This window comes from Oncorhynchus keta, chromosome 26, assembly GCF_023373465.1.
Source record: "Oncorhynchus keta strain PuntledgeMale-10-30-2019 chromosome 26, Oket_V2, whole genome shotgun sequence".
Lineage (NCBI taxonomy): Eukaryota > Metazoa > Chordata > Actinopteri > Salmoniformes > Salmonidae > Oncorhynchus > Oncorhynchus keta.
In genome coordinates this window covers 17,846,448-17,869,516 of record NC_068446.1, presented here as the reverse complement: position 1 = coordinate 17,869,516, position 23,069 = coordinate 17,846,448, and the positions used below count along the sequence as shown (strand labels likewise).

The following is a 23,069-nucleotide window of genomic DNA, read 5'->3' as shown; positions in this document are numbered from 1 at the left end:
CGGATGACGCTGGGCCAATTGTATGGACTCTGAATTTGATCAAGGGTGTCTGTAGTGAAGCCTCTAGCACTGAGATGCAGTACCTTAGACTGCTGCGCCACTCGGGAGCCCACTTCTGACAATGCTCACTGTACCTTGATCCACTTTTGACATGTTCTGACGGCTGCTTCACTATCTCTGTGCACTAAGATATATAGTGTTCAACACTGTGGAAGAGGTCCAGGCAGGTGAGCCGGCTTGAGCGGTGCAACAGGTCCAGGCGGATAAGTTAGGTGAAGCGGTGCAGTAGTTCCAGGCAGGTGAGCTATCTGTAGAGGTGAAGCAGCTCCAGCCGGGTAAGCTAGATGGAGGCAGCAGGCAGCTACTGGTAAGCTGGTAGGACAGGAGTGGTCCATGGAGGATAAGCTGGCTGGGCAGGTGCAGCCCACGGTTCGTCATTTGAATAGAATAGAGCAGCTGACGGAGTCTGAGCTTGTGTCATGCAGACTAAGCCTGAGCTGGTGGGTGGAACAGCTGGTGTTTGGAAGACTGGTAGCTCAGGGCATGCCCACCAGTCCATGACTGGTTTGGTGGGATTAACAACATCAAGATAGAGTGTATTGTCACGTTTCCATACTGCTGGTAGGGACTTTTGGCCGAGTGCCTACTTGAAATTTGTGTTTGTGGCAGTGATTTTGTGACAGTGTAGGTCTGTGTGGTGATGGTGGCCTCTGTAGCGATGGTGGCTTTCTACAGGGTCGATCACGCCAGCTCTTCCATTCCTGCCGAGGAATAAGTTAGCGGTAGTGTGACTGAAACGTGGGCAGCAGTGTCATGTGGGCTAGTCATGAGTTGGGTGTAGTTTAGTGTAGTGACCACTTCTTGCCCTCACAGTGTTGGGGCAGAGGATCGAACAAGGGATAGCTGGTCGACGGGGTTCGCAGTTTTGGCCTGCTGTCCTCCACTGTGATGTAGCTCCCTGGTGCTGGCACTCTGCACCTGCACTCCTTCTCCCAAAGAGTCAGATAAACTGTGGATTCTGTTTGGAAAGGTAATAGACGTTGGGCATGTGCTACCACGGGTTGTTGTCGGTGTTGTAGAGGAATCCGTGTACATTGTTTTCTGAGATAAGGTTCGGGATGGGATCTTCTGACGGTGAGACTGTTGCTGTGTTTCTTTGCTCCTCTGCCGTGTCACAGTAGGTGTATTGCATCTCGCTCGAAAGACCAATGTTACACTATCAAATTATATTCCTAAACAAAGATGGCGTCCTGCTCAGGTGACCAACAGGTGACCAATCAAGTGACCTGTCACCTGACCCTACAAAGATGGCTGCAGAGCACACCAAACATTCTTTGTTTTGACAGCCAGGACTCTCCACCAGTATGCGTTATTGACCAAAGAATGTTGTCTGTAACTTTGATTCCTTATATTCACTGTTATTCTTATAGTTGTGGTGGAAAAAGTTAAGTAAAAGTCTAAAAGTATTTGGTTTAAAATATACTTAAGTATCAAAAGTAAATGTAATTGCAAAAGTATATTTAAGCATGAAAAGTATAAATTATTTCAAATTGCCTATATTAAGCAAACCAGACGGCACAATTTTCATCTTTAAAATTATTTTATTTACGGATAGCCAGGGGCACACTCCAACCCTCACATAATTTTTGGACTCATTAGCAGTCATTGGTGCTCCAGACTTGCAGGTGTCACTGGAAGTTCAATACAGTTTTAACTTGTTACAGTTCATTAGAAACAAATTATTGAGCCATCAATTAGACCAGGCTAGAGTAGATGTAGTGCTCATTGGTGCTGATGATAAATGGTCAAGTGTTCATTGGATTCTTGTCCACCTCACTCTAACCGGAGCCGACTTGGTGGTTAAGCATCCACCCACAACTTAGTCTTCAGTCTCGATTACACTACATCTACTCTAGCCTGGTCTAATTGATGGCTCAATAATTTGTTTCTAATTAACTGTAACAAGTTAAAACTGTATTGAACTTCCAGTGACACCTGCAAGTCTGGATCAGCCAACAGCCAAGTGCATCTGTTGAAAAGGGTTTCGATCAACGATTTAGTGTCAAGGTTTACAACCCTAGAATATCCAGAGGATGTACAACTCTATTACCACCCAGTTCAGGATCATCCTCATGTTGTCAGGCAGAGAGAATAAACAAACAAATATTCACACTTCTCTGAAAATGTTAGTGATCCTTCTCTCCCCCATCCTTCCACCCTATTCTCTCTTTCCTACCCTAGATGATTGTGATGAGTGTGAGCTTTCACAGACCAGCTAACTACCCTAAAATCTCAGCTACTGTCAGCACTTTGTTTAAAAATCCATTCAATCTCAGAGATTTGGCGCTGTAGCAACCTAACTGGGCCGATTTGCTCTTCACTCCCCTCCAGGATATCCCTCTGAGGCATGAAGGGAAGTGATGTACTTGACCCACCTTGACACCTGATTGGCTTAGAATAAAGAATCTGTCTCTTCCTTCCTGTCGCACAAAGTTAGTAACATCACTGTCTCAAGGCCATTGACTGACTGCACTGGCAGATAGGGGATAGAGGTGTCAGGACCAGCTACCCGGTTACCCAGTCTCACACCCACACACACACACACACACTCTGGCCTTCAGAACTAGACTTTATAAGGCAGTCACATCCTCCTCTGCTTCACTTATTCATAATTTCAAAATGTTTAGTTTTATAATATGTTTATTATTGTCTTCTTTTTAACCTCTAAGTGGATTTTTAATTCTCCATTCTCATTAAGGGTCAGTTGAAACTACCCGTAGACTAAGTCTTAATGCCACGGCAGGCAGCAGAACTAATGGGTTTAGTGCCTGTAGCCATGCCTGTGCTGGGGTTTGGACAGACAGATAAGCAGGATAAGGACAAAGACTCTGTAAGCTCCCGCTGGCTGGCTCTGATGTTCCACGGCCCCACCTTAGACTTTAATAAACCTCTTAAGGATCCCGTAGGATCAGTGTCCCTTTACTGGGACGGTTGTTGCTAACGTGTGCTAATGTGACAAGAATGACGTTGTAAGTAACAGCAAACTTTCCAGGATATAGACATGTCTTATATGGGTAGAAAGCTTAAAGTCTTGTTAATCTAACTGCACTGTCCAATTTACAGTAGCTATTACAGCGAAAAAAACCTTCTTGCTATTGTTTGAGGAGAGTGCACAACAACAAAAAACTTAGCACGGCAACTGGTTTGATACATTCACCTCTGAAGATAAATAATGTACTTACATTCAGTAATCTTGCTCTGATTTGTCATCCTGAGGGTCCCAGAGATAAAACGTAGCATAGTTTTGTTTGATAAAATCCATTTTTATATTAAAATGTAGGAACTGGGTTCTACAGTTTGAACCCCTGCTGTATCTAATTCCCATGTCCATGCCTGGGATTTGTAGAAGGAAAGTTCTCTTTCAATGCCAAAAACACTGTCTGTGGTTGTATCAGAAGAGGCAGGGCTTTCCCCAGGGAACCATCTCCCACCACACTGCTGGATAAATGAATAAACTACACCATTAGCTCTCATCGCATAACATCAAAGGCCTAAAATGAAGTAGACTGTGACATAAGACTGTGTGTGTGTCAAAAGTGATTTTCTACTACCTTCTACGAGGTCCGTGTGTGAGACTGTCAGGCTTGTTGCTCACGCTCTGTGTGTGTGTGTGTGTGTGTGTGTGTGTGTGTGTGTGTGTGTGTGTGTGTGTGAATAGAGTAGGTTGAGCACAGTTGTGAAATTGTTGCCACTGGTCTGCAGGCACTTTGTGTGCTTGTGTGTGTTTGTTGAATCCGCACAGCTAGTGTGAGGAGCATATGACCTATATGTCCTAACTAGGTAAATGAAAACCAATCTGACGTTATACAATAGTAACCAGAGGTGTGATCAAGTCACTATTATTCGAGCCACAAGCAAGTCTCACGTCACAAGGTCTGAGTCACAAGCCGAGTCCCGAGTAGAACGGGTCAAGACTCGGGTCAAGTCAAAGTCGTGCATTCTAAGAGCAAGTTGAGTCACATGTTTTCGAGTCAAGTCTCAAGTCAAGTTAAAAAAAAAATCTATACATTCAACGACTTGTTGAACTAAAAACCTTTGTATATTTATTGAGGCTACTAGGGGGTTGCACAGCATAAGGGCATGAAATCAGCAGAAGGTAAGGCAGGTTGACGTGCTGAGAGTGTAGATTTATTTACAGGTCTTGGTGATCCAATGGTGAAAGCGCCATATCATACAAAATATACAAGTAGGTTTACCAAATACACACGGGCAATATTCCGAAAGAATTAGCCTCCGTAACTGGCTTAACCTGTCCTATCTGAACGGACACAGGGAGAGGGCAAGGCTGTACAGCGTCCCCTTGAGAAACCACATGGAATCTGTCTCGCAGGATCTCAAACAGGTACACCTATTGTACATAATATAAGCACTTGTTCCCCAGGACCATACAATTACCCTATTGGCAATTACAACCAATAAAAACTGGTTCTATAATGTAAAAATGTCTATGTGTTGCAAAAAAAACGTTACGGAGGTGGAATGATGAAATGCTAGAAATTATTGTATTATTATATGTTGGGGCTCCCAGCATTCTAGTGCAGCGGTCTAGGGCACTGCATCTCAGTGCAAGAGGCGTCACTATAGTACCTGCTTCAAATCAAGGCTGTATCCCATCCAGACGTGATTGGGAGTCCCACAGGGCGGCGCACAATTGGCCTAGCGTTGTCCGGGTTTGGCCGGTGTAGGCCGTCATTGTAAATAAGAATTTGTTCTTAACTGACTTACATAGCTAAATAAAGGCTCAAATAAAATAAAACATGTAATATAGATGTACCACATAGGGCCTATGCTTTTAAACATGTAAAAGCAGCAGAAATCATTTCAACAAGAAAAAAAAAAAGCACTCTTCACTGGCGTAAGTTTGGAGAGCGAAGTAAACAATGAATATTCTTGATCACCAAACAATTTTTGGAGCTGCATATTTATTTATTACAGCAATCCTCTCTCCCTACAATTTGACGTTTGCACGTTTGCACTGCACTCAATCCTATAACCATACAGCAAATCAGCAATATGTTCACTAGTTCACCAGACCTGTGTTGATTGACAGTTTGCTGGTTCAATCAGAGTGCCGATTTCACTAGCCAATTTGTTGTAGTTTGTTTATGTTACAAGGGCAATGCTCCGGCTACTGTCGCTGCGTGTGGAGTAATCCACGTAGACTGTTCCACAAAATGAGTGGCAAAACATTACAAACCTGGCCAGTTAATTTCAAGTCCTCAGTCGCAAGTCCAACTCAAGCCTCAAGTTATTTTATTGTCGAGTCTTAAGTCGAGTCGAGTCTAAGTCGAGTCTAAGTCGAGTCTCAGGTCATCAAATTTGTCCACAAATTCTTATAATAACACAACTAAAACCATTCTACTCTCTTGTTTAAACAGTGCAGCACTCTAAAGATGACAGCAATTCAATAGGCACGGTGGGTCAGACTTTATCTGGATAGTCCAGATAGTCCATCTGTAGATGCTGTCGAGCTGTTCATACTACTGTATCTGTTGATAAGCAACTGTTTGCTAGGGTCAAGTTTAGACTAAGGGTTAATCATGTTAAGGTTGGGACTAGGTTTAGGGTACGGGTTAAGGTTAAGGTTAGGGTTAAGGATAGGTTTAGTAGATAGTTGAAATGTCACTGATAGTCTGTAGAGAGTCTACAGATGGACTTTCTAAAATGTTTTACCGCATGGTGTATTAATCATGTTTTGTCAATAATTATGTAAATAATCCTCATGCTGAGCTGGGTTACTGGTGAGTAATTGGTATTTTGTGTATTATTTTGTATGTGTGTGTCACGTCCTGACCTTACACTAAAAAGGAACTCTCTATTTTAGTTTGGTCAGGGCGTGAGTTGGGGTGGGCATTCTATGTTTTGGCTCTGTGTGTTATATTTCTAGGTGTTTGGCCTGGTATGGTTCCCAATCAGAGGCAGCTGTCATCATTTTCTCTGATTGAGAACAATACTTAGGCAGCCTGTTTTCCCACTATGGGTTGTGGGTAGTTGTTTCCTGTTTTCTGTTGTGTCACCTTGCAGGACTGTTTCGATTTTCGTTGTTTCACGTTTGTTATTTTGTTTTCAGTTGTAATAAATGTAACATGGACACGCTGCATTTTGGTCTGATCTTGACTACACTTCCTCAGACGAAGAGGAGAATCGTTACAGAGTGTGTGTGGGAGAGCTGGTGTTAAAGTCAGATAAGTCACACATATGATTCATAAAGGTTAATATTAGCAAAGTGAAGAGCTTGCAGACAAACAAGATAGTAGCTAGGAAGGGAACAACGACCAGCTCACTGTAGTTCAAACAACACCATCTGTTAACCTACACAAACATGTGTCTCAGTCCTACCTGTGCCACAGCTACATGTGTCTGTTGCTGCTGTTGCTGTAGCTGTTGCTGTAGCAGCTGAATCTGGTGGTGAACTGACAGGGGAGCACTGTTGAGTAGAGTACCCGACGACGGCAGCAGCATCCTGGGGGACGCCAGCAACAGAGAGGCCTCCTCTGGAACCTGCCATGGAGGAGAGAAGGTTAATGATGAATTGATGGATTGAGAGAGGGAGCCATCAATACAAGGAGAGAGAGAGAGGACAGAAGAGGTAAGGAGGAGATGGAGATAGTGCCTTCAGAAAGTATTTCCACACTTTTTCCACATTTTGTTGTGTTACAGGCTGAATTTTAAATGTTTGACTTTTGTGTCACTGGCCTACACACAATACCCTATAATGTCAAAGTGGTATTATGTTTTTCAACTTAATTACAGATGAAAAGCTTTAATCTTGAGTCAATAGGTATTCAACCCCTTTGTTATGGCAAGCCTAAATAAATTAAGGATTAAACATTTGTTTAACAAGTCACATAAGTCACATGGACTCTGCAATAATAGCGTTTAACATGATTTTTTTTTGTGACTACCTCATCTCTGTACCCCACACATACGATTATCTCTAAGGTCCCTCAGTCGAGCAGTGAATTTCAAACACAGATTCAACCACAAAGAACATGGGCACAATATGGGCACCTATTGGTAGCAGACATTGAATATCCCTATGAGCATGGGGATGTTATTAATTACACTTTGGATGGTGTATCAATACACCCAGTCACTACAGAGATACAGGCGTCCTTCCTAACTCAGTTGCCGGAGAGAAAAGTAACCACTCAGGGATTTCACCATGAGGCCAATGGTGACTTTACAGAGTTTAATAAGTGTGATAGGAGAAAACTGAGGATGGATCAACAGCATTGTAATTAGTCCATAATATCCAGGCAAAAGAAGAAAACTTGGTACAGTCTGCTTTCTACCAGACACTGGGAGATTAATTCCCTTTTCAGCAGGACAATAACCCCAAACACACTGCAGTTGCTTACCAAGAATACAGTGAATGTTCCTGTATTGTGGCTGAGTTACAGCTTTGACTTAAATCTGCTTGAAAATCTATGACAATACATGAAAATGGTTGTCTAGTAATGATCAACAAACAATTTGAAAGAGCTTAAAGAAATTTGAAAAGAATAATGGGCAAGTATTGTCCAGATGTGCAAAGCACTTAGATTTTCTCACAGCTGTAATCCTGACTCACAGCTGACTCACAGCTGACTCACAGCTGTAATCCCTGCCAAAGGTGATTTTAACATGTACTCAGGGCTGTGAATACTTACAGTATGTAAATGACATATTTCTGCATTTTATTGTCAATAAATTTGCTCACAGTTAAAAAAACACGTGTTCACTTTGTCATTATGTGGTATTGTGTGTAGATGGGTGAGAGAAAAAAATATTGAATCCATTTCGAATTCAGGCTGTAACAATACAAAATGTGGAATAAGTCAAGTGGTATGAATACTTTCTGAAGGCACTGTCGACAAATAGAAAGAAAGTCAGAGAGACATATTTATATATGTTCATATTCAATGTGTTCTTTGGCAGTGTGAGTGTACATTTCCCTAGCCTGGCTGAAGCGACCCACGTGACTCACAGCGCAGGGAGAGCTGTGACCACACTGGTCTGGAAAGGAGGCTGTTTGTTAATGCAATATTTGCTTAGAAATTGTGCAATGGGTTCGATTGGTTTTCTCAATTTGAAAATCCAACCGTTGTGAAGGAAAGGGCCAGTGCTCGGGAGCTGAGTGTGGCTGTGCGTGTGGGTGATTGAGTAAGAAAGACACAGAGGAGAGCCAACCAGTGTTAGCCAGACTAACATTTCCCCTGGTGATAAGCAGAGCTTAAGGTAAAACAGAACAGGCCCTAAGAGAAAAAGAAAAAGCCCTGCTCGCTCATGCATCTACATGTCAGACAGACAACCAAATATGTCACTACTGGAATAGTATTCACACGATAATTAATTGAAAAAGAAGAACAATAGCAGCTTGTATCTGTCAAAGGCCTGGAGGACTATATTGTTTTTCCTTGAATAGCAAAATCAATCTGTGTCGGAGAGAGAGAGAGTTGCATTTGTGTATGTGTGTGTGTCAGACAGAGATAATTGCATAGAATATGCATTTACTGAAGAATACAGAGAGAGAGAGAGAGATTACATTTTGATGGACCTAATTAGCACATCCTTGCTCAGGCAAATTGGAGAGAGAACTGCTTCCGAAATAAAATCATATGCTGTTGGATGTTTCCAAAGTACTGTTTCATGACACAACCCACATTTCCATCCATAGTTTTTATGCGAGTAAAGTCATACCGTATTTTTAAAAAATCATGACAGCTGTGATGGAAACAGGAAGTTTCGGAACATTTTTCTAAATGCTGACAAAGAATTTGTTCATTCGACATGGTGGGATATTTTTGTGTCTGTAAAATTACTCATGCGTGAAATGGCGGTGGAAATGCCTTTATGCTCAAATATTGATATAATAACCATCATATCGAAGTAAACTTGGAGTCACAAAATGATATGGTGTGTGGTCCTCCCACTATGACTTGGGAAAGCATGCGGTTTATTAGGCGACAGATAAAATGATTTATGATTAACTTCACAGGGTGGTGAATGTGTACAGTGATGAGCTTGATGCTCCTTTCCAATAAATATCAAGGGTCTTATTCTGGTGACATGATCGATGTAGACTAGCCTACCCACACTGTATCTGTTGGCTCACAGATATCCACAGCAAGTGATTTTTATCCACAGCAAGTGGATAAGAGGGAGTTCCATAAAGGTGAACATCTATCCCTCTCAGTCAAGCAGAACTTTGCGACAAGTCATGCTCCTCTGAGTCTGCAGGACCGATACAGTACGATGGGTAGTTGACAAGCTGCACTAACAAGAACACAGTAGAGGTTATTCAATACCTTTCTTGTCACACATAGCACCTTTACACCGTTCCTTTATTCAGAAACAATCAGTGGAGTTTTCCTGTATATTTGAGAAAGCAGAATCATTGTTATTCATCATGATATTTGGTATTTTTTTAGGATCCCCATTAGCTGTTGCGAAAGCAACACAAAACATGAAACATGACATAATACAGAACATTAATAGATAAGAACAGAACTACATACATTTAAAAATGGCACACATAGCCTACATATACACACACACACAAAATATTTAGGTCAAATAGGGGAGAGGCGTTGTGCCGTGAGGAGTTGCTTTATTGCTTTTTTAAAACCAGGTGTGCTGTTCATTTGAGCAATATGAGATGGAAGGGAGTTCCATGCAATAATGGCTCTATATTTTTGAATTTGTTCAGGATTTGGGGACTGTGAAAAGACCCCTGGTGGCATGTCTGGTGGGGTAAGTCTGTGAGCTGTTGGCTAGAGCCACGTGCCAAGACCTATAAGCACATTTCCTATTTAACACAACAGATTTTGTGACAAAACTATTGGAAGAGTTGAAAATACAGTTGAAAATGCGATGAAAACAAATTCAACTTTAGATTTTATTCGGGAACTTAGCATTTTGTGTGCACTACGTCATCACACACTGATTTTTATCCACAGCAAGTCCGTTTGGTGAAAACACACCACTGGTGGGAAAATGCACACATTGTCCTTATGCAGATTTTTGAATACTGTATTAACATGAAAATGTGTTGCCAATTGTATGGAAACCTAGCTACAGACAACACAAAGAATGAGTTACAGGTCCAAGCTAGACAATTTTACAATACATAACGTATGGATAGTCACCATTATTCAGAGTGGTTGGGTTAAATGCAGAAGACACATTTCTATTGAATGCAGTCAGTTGTACAACTGACTAGGTATCTCCCTTTCCTTTCTATTACACTGCACAGATTCACTCTCTGAACAATCAGTTCACTCAATCTACTATGTTTGTTTAGAAGTCAGCAAATTACACCCCAAATGTATGTTCTGCCATATGTCTTAGGTGCAGATACTGCGGCATCAACAATGGTCTCACACACACACACACACACACACACACACACACACACACACACACACACACACACACACACACACACACACACACACACACACACACACACACACACACACACACACACACACACACACACACACACACACACACGTCTCCCCTTGATTCAGGCCTCTGGTCTCTAATGGAGTTGATGAGTTGATGAGTGATGGTGTGTCACTGTCTGATCTACAGGTTAATCAGGACATTACCAGACAAGCTGTTTTACTCTCAACTCTTGATGAACAGTGGAACTCTCTCTCTGTGTGTGTGTGTGTGTGTGTGTGTGTGTGTGTGTGTGTGTGTGTGTGCGTGCGTGCGTGCGTGTGTGTGTGTGTGTGTGTGTGTGTGCATGCGCGCAGTGATTTCATCAAGTGTAGTACACTAGTAATGTGCGGGTCAGTTGTTTGTTTACCCGAACCTACGCAATTGCTAATAACCCATCAGCAACCGGCTGACTATATGTGATAAAGTGAAAATCTGAGGCCCTACCCCGACCCTAATCCACGAATAGGCCGATTGAAAATGCGCTGTACAGTCAGATGGCAGAACTAATTCAGATATGTTTCAGTTTAGAATCTCCAACATTTTGGTTGGCTATTTCTTAGTCAGCTTGTCTAAAATGAGATATATCCAATTTTATTTCTCACATGCGCCGAATACAACAGGTGTAGACTTTACAGTGAAATGCTTACTCACGAGTCCTTTCCCAACAATGCAGAGTTAAAAAGTAAGAACAATTATAAAACATTTGCAAAATGGAAATAGTAACACAGTCAGTGTCCCGATTTCAGTTATGTTACCATTACATGTATCCCATCTGAACAGTAGGCTACAGTTTCCTTGACGTGCCATATTTGATGTCCCCGTCTTGTGACTCTCTAATATGTATAGCGCCTCACAATTATCACACATAATTTAGCTGGCGCTGCTATCGTCTTCTTTTGCCACTTAACAAAATCTTTCCCAAACATTACTGTTCTGGCCCTCCCCTCTCTTTAAACTCTCCATTTTGCAGCTTTTATCTCATTGAATTTAAATCCGACATTGTACTTTTTGCCTCAGTGGATCGACGTTAACTTTTTCTGCCCAAGTTTCGGCTTACACAGTAACGGCAGGCAAAACAATAATGAAGGAGAAACCTCAATGTAGCCTATAGATATGAATTGCACACAAATAATACATTTATGGATTTTTAATGCATTGTTTTCTTTTAATTCAACCCGCTGGATTTTGGGATTTAAATTCAACCCGCCCGCCACCCACCTTTCATCCACACAATATTTCATGACCCTAAACCTGCCTGCTCCACGGGAATAACGACAGGGATTTCGGGTTATGAGTCAACCCGCGCATCACTACAGTAAACATCTTTTGTACTGTTTACTTTGGTAACTCTGGTTAAATAATCGTTTGCTTTACACATAATTTGTCAGAATAATTGTAATAGTTTGAAGATGAAAAGAATACCTCAGCCGCCAGCTGAAAGACTGGCTGTTTTTATGTACCAAGTATGTTAACATAGAGAACTGTCACTGGTATAAGAGGGAGTGAACATAATACATGGGCAACGGTTAGGGGAGCTGGGGAGGAAAGAGAGCGAGAGAGAGAAACCTGTCAGTTTCCATAAAGGTGAACATCTATCCCTCTCAGTCAAGCAGAACTTTGCGACGAGTCATGCTCCTCTGAGTCTGCAGGACCGATACAGTAAGATGGGTAGTTGACAAGCTGCACTAACAAGAACACAGTAGAGGTTATTCAAGACCTTTCTTGTCACACATAGCACCTTTACACCGTTCCTTTATTCAGAAACAATCAGTGGAGTTTTCCTGTATATTTGAGAAGGCAGAATCATTGTTATTCATCATGATATTTTGTATTTGTTTTTGGATTCCCATTAGCTGTTGCGAAAGCAGCAGCTACTCTTTCTGGGGTCCACACAAAACATGAAACATGACATAATACAGAACATTAATAGATAAGAACAGAACTACATACATTTAAAAATAGCACACATAGCCTACATATCCATACAAACAATTTTTAATTTTCAACACAATGTTTCTTATTAAAAAAAAGAAGTAATGCAGTCAGTCTCTCCTCATCTCTAAGGCAGGAGTGACTGGCATGCATAGTATTTATATTGGCCCTCTGATTACAATGAAGAGCAAGACTTGCCACTCTGTTCTGGGCCAACTAGATATTTTTTGCAGCACATTAATCAAGATAAGACAAAACTAGAGCTGGCAGGACTTGCTTTTTGGAGTGTGGTGTCAAAAAAGCAGAGCATCTCTTTATTAGGGACAGACCTCTCCCATCTTTACAACGATTGAATCTACAGTTGAAGTCGGAAGTTTACATACATTTAGGTTGGAGTCATTAAATCTAGTTTTTCAACCAAACTATAGTTTTGGCAAGTCGGTTAGGACATCTACTTTGCGCATGACACAATACATTTTTCCAACAATGTTTTACAGACAGATTATTTCACGTATAATTAACTTTATCACAATTCCAGTGGGTCAGAAGTTTACATAAGTTGACTGGGCCTTTAAACAGCTTGGAAAATTCCAGAAAATTATGTCATGGCTTCAGACGATTCTGATAGGCTAATTGACATCATTTGAGTACACTGGAGGTGTACCTGTGGATGTATTTCAAGGCATACATTCAAACTCAGTGCGTCTTTGCTTGACATCATGGGAAAAATCTAAAGAAATCAGCCAAGACCTCAGAAAAAATTGCAGACCTCCACAAGTCTGGTTCATCCTTAGGAGCAAATTCCAAATGCCTGAAGGTACCACGTTCATCTGCATGAACAATAGTACGCAAGTATAAACACATTGGGACCATGCAGCCGCCATACCTCTCAGGAAGGAGATGCGTTCTTGTCTACCAGAGATTAATGTACTTTGGTGAGAAAAGTGCACATCAATCCCAGAACAACAGCAAAGGACCTTGTGAAGATGCTGGAGGAAACAGGTACAAATGTATCTATATCCACAGTAAAATGAGTCCTATATTTACATTTACATTTAAGTCATTTAGCAGACGCTCTTATCCAGAGCGACTTACAAATTGGTGCATTCACCTTATGACATCCAGTGGAACAGCCACTTTACAATAGTGCATCTAAATCTTTTAAGGGGGGTGAGAAGGATTACTTTATCCTATCCTAGGTATTCCTTAAAGAGGTGGGGTTTCAGGTGTCTCCGGAAGGTGGTGATTGACTCCGCTGTCCTGGCGTCGTGAGGGAGTGTGTTCCACCATTGGGGAGCCAGAGCAGCGAACAGTTTTGACTGGGCTGAGCGGGAACTGTACTTCCTCAGTGGTAGGGAGGCGAGCAGGCCAGAGGTGGATGAACGCAATGCCCTTGTTTGGGTGTAGGGCCTGATCAGAGCCTGGAGGTACTGAGGTGCCGTTCCCCTCACAGCTCCGTAGGCAAGCACCATGGTCTTGTAGCGGATGCGAGCTTCAACTGGAAGCCAGTGGAGAGAGCGGAGGAGCGGGGTGGCGTGAGAGAACTTGGGAAGGTTGAACACCAGACGGGCTGCAGCGTTCTGGATGAGTTGTAGGGGTTTAATGGCACAGGCAGGGAGCCCAGCCAACAGCGAGTTGCAGTAATCCAGACGGGAGATGACAAGTGCCTGGATTAGGACCTGCGCCGCTTCCTGTGTGAGGCAGGGTCGTACTCTGCGGATGTTGTAGAGCATGAACCTACAGGAACGGGCCACCGCCTTGATGTTAGTTGAGAACGACAGGGTGTTGTCCAGGATCACGCCAAGGTTCTTAGCGCTCTGGGAGGAGGACACAATGGAGTTGTCAACCGTGATGGCGAGATCATGGAACGGGCAGTCCTTCCCCGGGAGGAAGAGCAGCTCCGTCTTGCCGAGGTTCAGCTTGAGGTGGTGATCCGTCATCCACACTGATATGTCTGCCAGACATGCAGAGATGCGATTCACCACCTGGTCATCAGAAGGAGGAAAGGAGGAGATTAATTGTGTGTCGTCTGCATAGCAATGATAGGAGAGACCATGTGAGGTTATGACAGAGCCAAGTGACTTGGTGTATAGCGAGAATAGGAGAGGGCCTAGAACAGAGCCCTGGGGGACACCAGTGGTGAGAGCGCGTGGTGAGGAGACAGATTCTCGCCACGCCACCTGGTAGGAGCGACCTTTCAGGTAGGACGCAATCCAAGCGTGGGCCGCGCCGGAGATGCCCAACTCGGAGAGGGTGGAGAGGAGGATCTGATGGTTCACAGTATCGAAGGCAGCCGATAGGTCTAGAAGGATGAGAGCAGAGGAGAGAGAGTTAGCTTTAGCGGTGCGGAGCGCCTCCGTGATACAGAGAAGAGCAGTCTCAGTTGAATGACTAGTCTTGAAACCTGACTGATTTGGATCAAGAAGGTCATTCTGAGAGAGATAGCGGGAGAGCTGGCCAAGGACGGCACGTTCAAGAGTTTTGGAGAGAAAAGAAAGAAGGGATACTGGTCTGTAGTTGTTGACATCGGAGGGATCGAGTGTAGGTTTTTTCAGAAGGGGTGCAACTCTCGCTCTCTTGAAGACGGAAGGGACGTAGCCAGCGGTCAGGGATGAGTTGATGAGCGAGGTGAGGTAAGGGAGAAGGTCTCCGGAAATGGTCTGGAGAAGAGAGGAGGGGATAGGGTCGAGCGGGCAGGTTGTTGGGCGGCCGGCCGTCACAAGACGCGAGATTTCATCTGGAGAGAGAGGGGAGAAAGAGGTCAGAGCACCGGGTAGGGCAGTGTGAGCAGAACCAGCGGTGCCGTTTGACTTAGCAAACGAGGATCGGATGTCGTCGACCTTCTTTTCAAAATGGTTGACGAAGTCATCTGATATCTGTCATCTATATCGACATAACCTGAAAGGCTGCTCAGCAAGGAAGAAGCCACTGCTCCAAAACCGCCATAAAAAACACAGACTACGTTTTGCAACTGCACATGGGGACAAAAATCGTACTTTTTGGAGAAATGTCCTCCGGCCTGATGAAACAAAAATATAATTGTTTGGCCATAATGACCATCGTTATGTTTAGAGGAAAAAGGGGGAGGCTTGCAAGCCGATGAACACCATCCCAACAGTGTAGCACGGGGGTGGCAGCATCATGTTGTGGGTGTGCTTTGCTGCAGGAGGGACTGGTGCACTTCACAAAATAGATGGCATCATGAGGGTGGAAAATGATGTGGATATACTGAAGCAATATCTCAAGACATCAGTCAGGAAGTTAAAGCTTGGTTGCAAATGGGTCTTCCAAATGGACAATGACTCCAAGCATACTTCCAAAGTTGTGGCAAAATGGATTAAGGACAACAATGTCAAGGTATTGGAGTGGCCATCACAAAGCCCTGACCTCAATCCCATAGAACATTTGTTGGCAGAACTGAAAAAGTGTGTGCGAGCAAGGAGGCCTACAAACCTGACTCCGTTACACCAGCTCTGTCAGGAGGAATGGGCCAAAATTCACCCAAGTTATTGTGGGAAGCTTGTGGAAGTCTACCTGAAACTTTTGACCCAAGTAAAACAATTTAAAGACAATGCTACCAAATACTAATTGAGTGTATGTAAACTTCTGACCCGCTCGGAATGTGATGAAAGAAATAAAAGCTGAAACAAATCTATTCTCTCCACTATTATTCTGACATTTCACATTCTTAAAATAAAGTGGTGATCCTAACTGACCTATGACAGGGAATTCTTTACTAGGATTAAATATCAGGAATTGTGAAAAGGTAAGGTCTATGTGTGTATGTAAACCTCCGACTTCAACTGTATATGTTTTGACCATGAAAGTTTACAATCGAAGGATATGACATTTTGTCATATCGGTGATTACCAAATAACGGCTGTCTCACGGTAATTTACCGTTAATTATGTTTAGGATCTCCTGGCTTTCACAGCCACTGATGCAGACTTTTGGAAAATCTACATTTCAAAAAGTCTAATAAACCAATTTAATATAGCCTACACCATCATAATAAATACATTCTTTATTTCAAAACAGGTCTAAAGAAATATGATATGAAGAAAATGTAGTCTATTTCAGAAGAACAGAACAGCATACTCTGAGTTGTTAGGCCCTGATCTCGCTATGCCATATGGCTGTGGGCTACACTAGTTCATTTAGCAGACAAGATTTGCTTAGAATTCCATGACAAAAAAAACATACAATTATTTTATAGTTTAAAGAATACAATTGAACATATATAAAAAAAAGAGAATTTTGTCCAAAATGATTTCATAGGAAGTGCGCACATGCGGCTATTCTATGTTGAACAAAGAAACTGGTCCTATATAATTACATCATTTATGCAACTTTGGTTGTGATACAAACGTTGGGCTATATGTTTTGATTGTTAATACATTCCACGGCTGCATGATGGGACTCCAATGATGATTTGAAAAAAGTCACAAGCTGCACACACTTCATCAGTCTCATTCACAATTTTTTTTTTACCCACTTTTTTCTCCTCAATTTTCGTTTTACCCAATTGTTAGTAGTTACTATCTTGTCACATCGCTACAACTCCCGTACCGGTTTGGGAGAGATGAAGGTCGAGAGCCATGTGTCCTCCGAAACACAACCCAACCAAGCCGCACTGCTTCTTACCACAGCACGCATCCAACCCGGAAGCCAGCCGCACCAATGTGTCAAACGAAACACCGAGCACTGCGCCCCATCCCAAATGAATACAACCACTTGTATTAATAAACCTTTTAAAAGCAATGAGGCTGATTGTTTAGCTCAAAATGTTGATAAACTATTAGGCTATTATTTTCATATAATAAGCGCAACAATGCGCACACAGCAGTAGGCTATAAGAGGGAATGTTCCAAAATGCAATCAATTAGTGGAAAAACACTGTTCTCGAAAAGTGACAGCAAACGCGATTATACATGTAATGCTTTATCATAAAGGTGCATTTTTTATGGTGAAATTTACCTTCCCCAAACTTGAAACTCACGCATAGCCTATGTATGCTAGTTAGGCTGTACACTGGCTATAAAGCAGATTAATGTGCTTAATTTTCAGAAGTTATTTGGCCCCTTTAGTTGCGATACAAACCTTATCAAAACATATAAACCTATAGGCTAGGATACATTAGGTGTGCGAATATGATTTGATAACGTCACAAAAAAAAGGTATGCACTGTTTCTTGCCTTAATGCATGAACTGGGCATCATTCACAAGTGATAATACATGAGCTAATATTGTCACCCATCAGACTATTCTGAATTTAATGTTGTCTTGACATGCAGTAATTTGGAGTCAAATGTTTGGACACCTACTCATTCAAGAGATTTTCTTCATTTATTGCCATTTTCTACATTGCAGAATAATAGTGAAGACATAAATTATGAAACAACACATATGGAATCATGTAGTATTCTTCAAATAATAGCCACCCTTTACCTTGATGACAGCTTTGCACACTCTTGGCATTACAGGCAACAGCCGCATCGAGCTAAAGGCTACAGCTGCCGCTTTCAAGGAGTGTGACAATAGTCTGGACGCTTATAAGAAATCCCGCTATGCCCTCAGACGAACCATCAAACAGACAAAGCGTCAATACAGGATTAAGATTGAAATCCTACTACACCAGCTCTGACGCTCATCAGATGTGGCAGGGCTCGAAAACTATTACGGACTACAAAGAGAAACCCAGACGCGAGCTGCCCAGTGACGCGAGCCTACCAGATGAGCTAAATTCCTTTTATGCTCACTTCGAGGCAAGCAACATTGAAGCATGCACAAGAGCACCATCTTTTCTGGATGACTATATGATAACGCTCTCGGTAGCCGATGTGAGCAAGACCATTAAACAGGTCAACATTCACAAAGTCGCTGGGCCAGATGGATTACCAGGCATACGCGGACCAACTGGCAAGTGTCTTCACTGACATTTTCAACCTCTCCCTGACCGAGCCTGTAATACTTACATATTTCAAGCAGACCACCACAGTCCCTGTGCCTAAGGAAGCGAAGGTAACCTGCCTAAATGATTACCGCCCCGTAGCACTCACGTCGGTAGCCATGAAGTGCTTTGAAAGGCTGGTCATGGCTCACATCAACAACATCCTCCCTGTCGAAAAGGCCCATGGATTTGGTGGAAGAATCCTTCAATTCATGGCCACTTGCCAAGCTGGGCCAGGGGAGCTTTAATTAGGTCAGGTGGAAATGTCCGACACGTTAAAAGGAGGAAATCGCCATCGCCCGATCTCGCTGCTTTCTCTTCCTTAATAACTCCGTCTAATCCATAAATTCTGTGCGTCCATGAATTCACGTAAATCCACAGAATCTGTTAGGTTTCATCTGAACTATCTGTTGCAATCTGGAGAGGGGGCCATCAGTTATTGTTTATAGTTATCACCACGGAGCGCACGCTTCAAACATACTGTGTAATCTAAATGGTCAATGATCACGGCCCTACAGATCATCACAGGCCATTTATGCCATCAATATATGGTTAATATGTAATGAAATTACATGAACATATGAAGACAAACTTGAAAGGGTGAAATATGAAACTTAATTGTTTGCTGAACTGATCAATTCTGATATCAAACTGATGGGGATTAGAGATTGAATAACCGATCACTGATTTAATTATGTGTATTATTCTTCTCATGATTATGACGAATAGTGACGAGCCTAAATGACTCATGATTCCTATTGACTTGTTATTGAACTGAATTGCTGAATTACCTAATTATGTTAATAATTAATGATTGTTATGATTTGATCTTTGTGATTATGAATTTGATTGGACACATGTTATTCTGTTTCTTTTGTGATGCAGCACAGACTACCCAGTAAATATACCACTTCATGGTTAAAGTAATTCCTGCCTCAGTCTCACCCATTCCTCTGTCACCTGACACGTGACCACCTGTTCACCTTCACTGTCAGTCATCCTACCTGTCCAGCTACCCACACAGATTCCACTAATCATTCATTCCCGGATACTCTAGACCCACTCAAATTCGCATACCACCCCAACAGTCGCACTCCACGCCTACCTTTCCCACCTGGACTAAATGGACACCTATGTGAGAATGCTGTTCATTGACTACAGCTCAGCGTTCAACACCATAGTGCCCACGAAGCTCATCACTTAGCTAAGGACACTAGGACTAAACACCTCCCTCTGCAATTGTATCCTGGACTTGCTGACGGGCAGCCCCAAGGTGGTAAGGTTAGGCAACAACACGTCTGCCATGCCGGTTCTAAACACTGGGGCCCCTCAGGGGTGTGCACTTAGTCCCCTCCTGTACACCCTGTTCATCCAGGACTGTGTGGCCAGGCACAACTCAAACACCATCATTAAGTTTGCTGATGACACAACAGTGGTAGGCCTAATCACCAACAATGATGAGACAGCCTATAGGGAGGAGGTCAGAGACCTGGCAGTGTGGTGCCAGGACAACAACCTCTCCCTCAATGTGAGCAAGACAAAGGAGATGATCGTGGACTACAGGAAAAGGAGGGCCGAACAGGCCCCCATTAACATCGACAGGGCTGTAGTGAAGTGGGTCAAGAGTTTCAAGTACCTTGGTGTCCACATCACCAATGAACTATTATGGTCCAAACACACCAAACACACCAAGACAGTCGTGAAGAGAGCACGACAACACCTTTTATTCCTCAGGAGACTGAAAAGATTTGGCATGAGTCCCCAGATCCTCAAAAAGTTCTACAGCTGCACCATCGAGAGCATCCTGACCGGTTACAATCACTGCATGGTATGGCAACTGCTCGGCATCTGACCGTAAGGCGCTACAGAGGGTAGTCATCACTGGGGCCAAGCTTCCTGCCATCCAGGACCTACTGTATATAATAGGCGGGGTCAAAAATTGTCAGAGACTCCAGTTACCCAAGTCATAGACTGTTTTCTCTGCTACTGCACGGCAAGTGGTACCGGAACGCCAAGTCTAGGACCAAAAGGCTCCTTCACAGCGTCTACCCCCAAGCCATAAGACTGCGGAACAATTAATCAAATGGCCACCGGACTATTTACAATGACACCCCCTCCCCGTCCATTTGTTTTGTACACCGCTGCTACTCGCAGTTTATTTTCTATGCATAGTAATTTCACCCCTACCTACATGTACAAATTACCTCGATTAACCTGTACCCCCGCACATTGACAAGGTACCGGTACCCCCTGTATATAGCCTCGTTATTTTTATTTTATTGTGTTACTTTGTATTATTTTTTACTTTAGTTTATCTGGTAAATATTTTCTTTACTGTTCTTGAACTGCACTGTTATTTAAGGGCCTGTAAGTAAGCATTTCACAATAAGATCTCCACTTGTTGCATTCGGGACATGTGACAAATACAGTTTGATTTGATTTAAGACTACATATATAAATATTTCCATCTCTTTCCTGGGTAGATTCTCAGAGATAGACATAAACACACGTGGTTTCAGGGCGGTTTGACTTAGTCTATGTCTTGGGGAGAAATGCATTAAACCTGTGGTTTTTGAACAAGGGCCCTCCAGCCTCTGTTGTTTAGCGAAATACCAACACATTCAGTCAAAGCACTCTGGACCACACACACTGAGAACAGCAAAGAGACCAATTTGCTGAATAAAACCCATTATAATTTTGCCTGAGGCTGTGCAATATCCCACGGGCATCTGGAGACAGACAGATGTGCACGTACATGCTCACACATAGATTCCAAGCAGTTATTATGAGCTAACAACAACACGCTAACAGGCCTACTGAATAGATTACCAAACTTTGTCTGATCCACCACCTCCCAAGTGTGTTTAACTCAATAGAAAGAGAAAACATCCGTCCTTTTGCAGAGAATGCTAAATGTGTTTACAGCAATCTAGCCCCAATTTGAGTGGAAACATAATTTGTTTTTATTATTTTAAGGTAAACAAATGAGGAGAATAACATGGGGTCTGAGTTTGTGTTCTGAGGAGAATTAAAACTACAACTCCTTATATGGTCAAGAAGAAGAAAAACAAAACACTTCCCAAATACCCCTAATTATTTTTTAACATGGCCAATGTTACACGCTCCCTCCCTGCTCCTTCCACGCTCTCTGCAGCATCTGCAGGCTACATCTGCCCTTCAAAGGGGAGATTAGATAATTTGATGTGAGACAGTCATGGACATCACAGTACAAATTGAGGTTCCCTTCCAAGTTTCCACTCCTTCCTTTCAGAAAACACTGAAGTACTCTCATCTCCTTCCCTTCAGAATGCACACTGCATGTTCCAATTCAAGTCTCCCTCCCTAGTTATGGGTGCCCTGAGGGCCCTTAAGTGCTGTGGCCCTCTGCCTTTCAGTCTGGGCTGAGAGAGAGCGAGAGCAAGAAAATCAGGGTTCTGGGGCTAGTGTTGTAGCAACAGATGGCAGTGTATATAAGGCAGTATGTGCATGTGTTTACTCCCCCCAGTCCCCTCAAATGTCCTTGGCAGCAGCAGTAATCTGCCCATCCTTCTCTCTGCCACCGCATCCACCCAGCACCACAGGCCAACGGAGGGAGGAAGGAGAAGAAAGAGAGAGGAAGTAATGGACCCCTGAGATCTGGAAGGGAGGCTGGCTCTCTCATCCTTTAACAGTGATTACTAGCTGCTCTCTGCTATTTATGCTATTCTGACAACCTGGATCCACCCACAGCACCAATAGCACACTCAGAACTGTGTTTGAGTGTGTGTGGGAAACAGAGTGTGAGTGGCAGGAGCTAGGGGGTAGTGGAGTGGGACTAGGTAGGAGTGGATTAGGGGTTGGGTGAGGGATGTCAGTGGTGTGTGATAGTGGATCAAAGTCAGCTGCATACAGAGAACTAGGACTACAAGCTACTTTGAAGCAGGGAGAAAATGGCTAGGAAGTCAGCAACAAAGCACCTCTGAAGTGTCACTCCCTCCCATATTCCGGCTGTCCAGGACAGGAAAAGACCACTGGATAAAGGAATGGGCAGGCACGTGCACAGATAGGGCTTTACCTGTGAAGGGGGCATGCCACTTTTCCCTTTCAGCCTCCAAAGTGCCCTTTGTGGTGGTGGTATAATCCCTCCCCCATTTTTTTGTTGGTTTAATTAAAAAACAAAAAATGTAATTGTTGTTTGGAACCCACTGCCCGCAAGTCATTGCCAAGGTCGCTATCACACACCACGTCCGTTGGTTGCACCTGTTGATCTGCCCCGTACGCTAGCCCGGTTTCTAAACATGAATGGCTTGAGAGATGTGGTCACCAGTCGAGTGTGTGTAGCTAGCTACCTGGTATAAATATTAACATCAATATTCGGTCTGGTTGGCTGATACACAGCAGAGAGAGGCAGAAAGACAGAGGTAAATCACAATCAGTAACATAAATCAAGCTAGCTAACTAGCAGATTTACACCAGCTGATAGCCCACCCTCTTTTCCCGATGTCAATCGTGTCTTTAAGAGGCACTGTAAGTAGCTTGCTTACAATTTGTGATGATGTTAACCTATGCAGCCGATAGTAGATCTGCACTATTGTCTAGGATTGACTTGTCCAACCGGTAATACACTCCTGTCCCCCATGGACCGGTTCGTCCATAAAGCATCCTCCATTCTCCACATCATCCTCAACTAGCTTTAATGGCGGGCACTTGAAACACA

The 23,069-nt window shown here is 43.0% G+C and overlaps 1 protein-coding gene across 2 annotated transcripts in view; it reads right to left on the bottom strand.

Moving 5' to 3' along the window:
• Positions 1-23,069, bottom strand: part of LOC118359011 (carboxyl-terminal PDZ ligand of neuronal nitric oxide synthase protein-like) — a 233,019-nt gene that overhangs the window by 23,163 nt on the left and 186,787 nt on the right. For both annotated transcript variants that reach the window (XM_035737136.2, XM_035737137.2), the window contains exon 8: positions 6,400-6,561. In XM_035737136.2, coding sequence (XP_035593029.1) covers positions 6,400-6,561 — 162 coding nt within the window. The remainder of the gene's footprint in view (positions 1-6,399; positions 6,562-23,069) is intronic.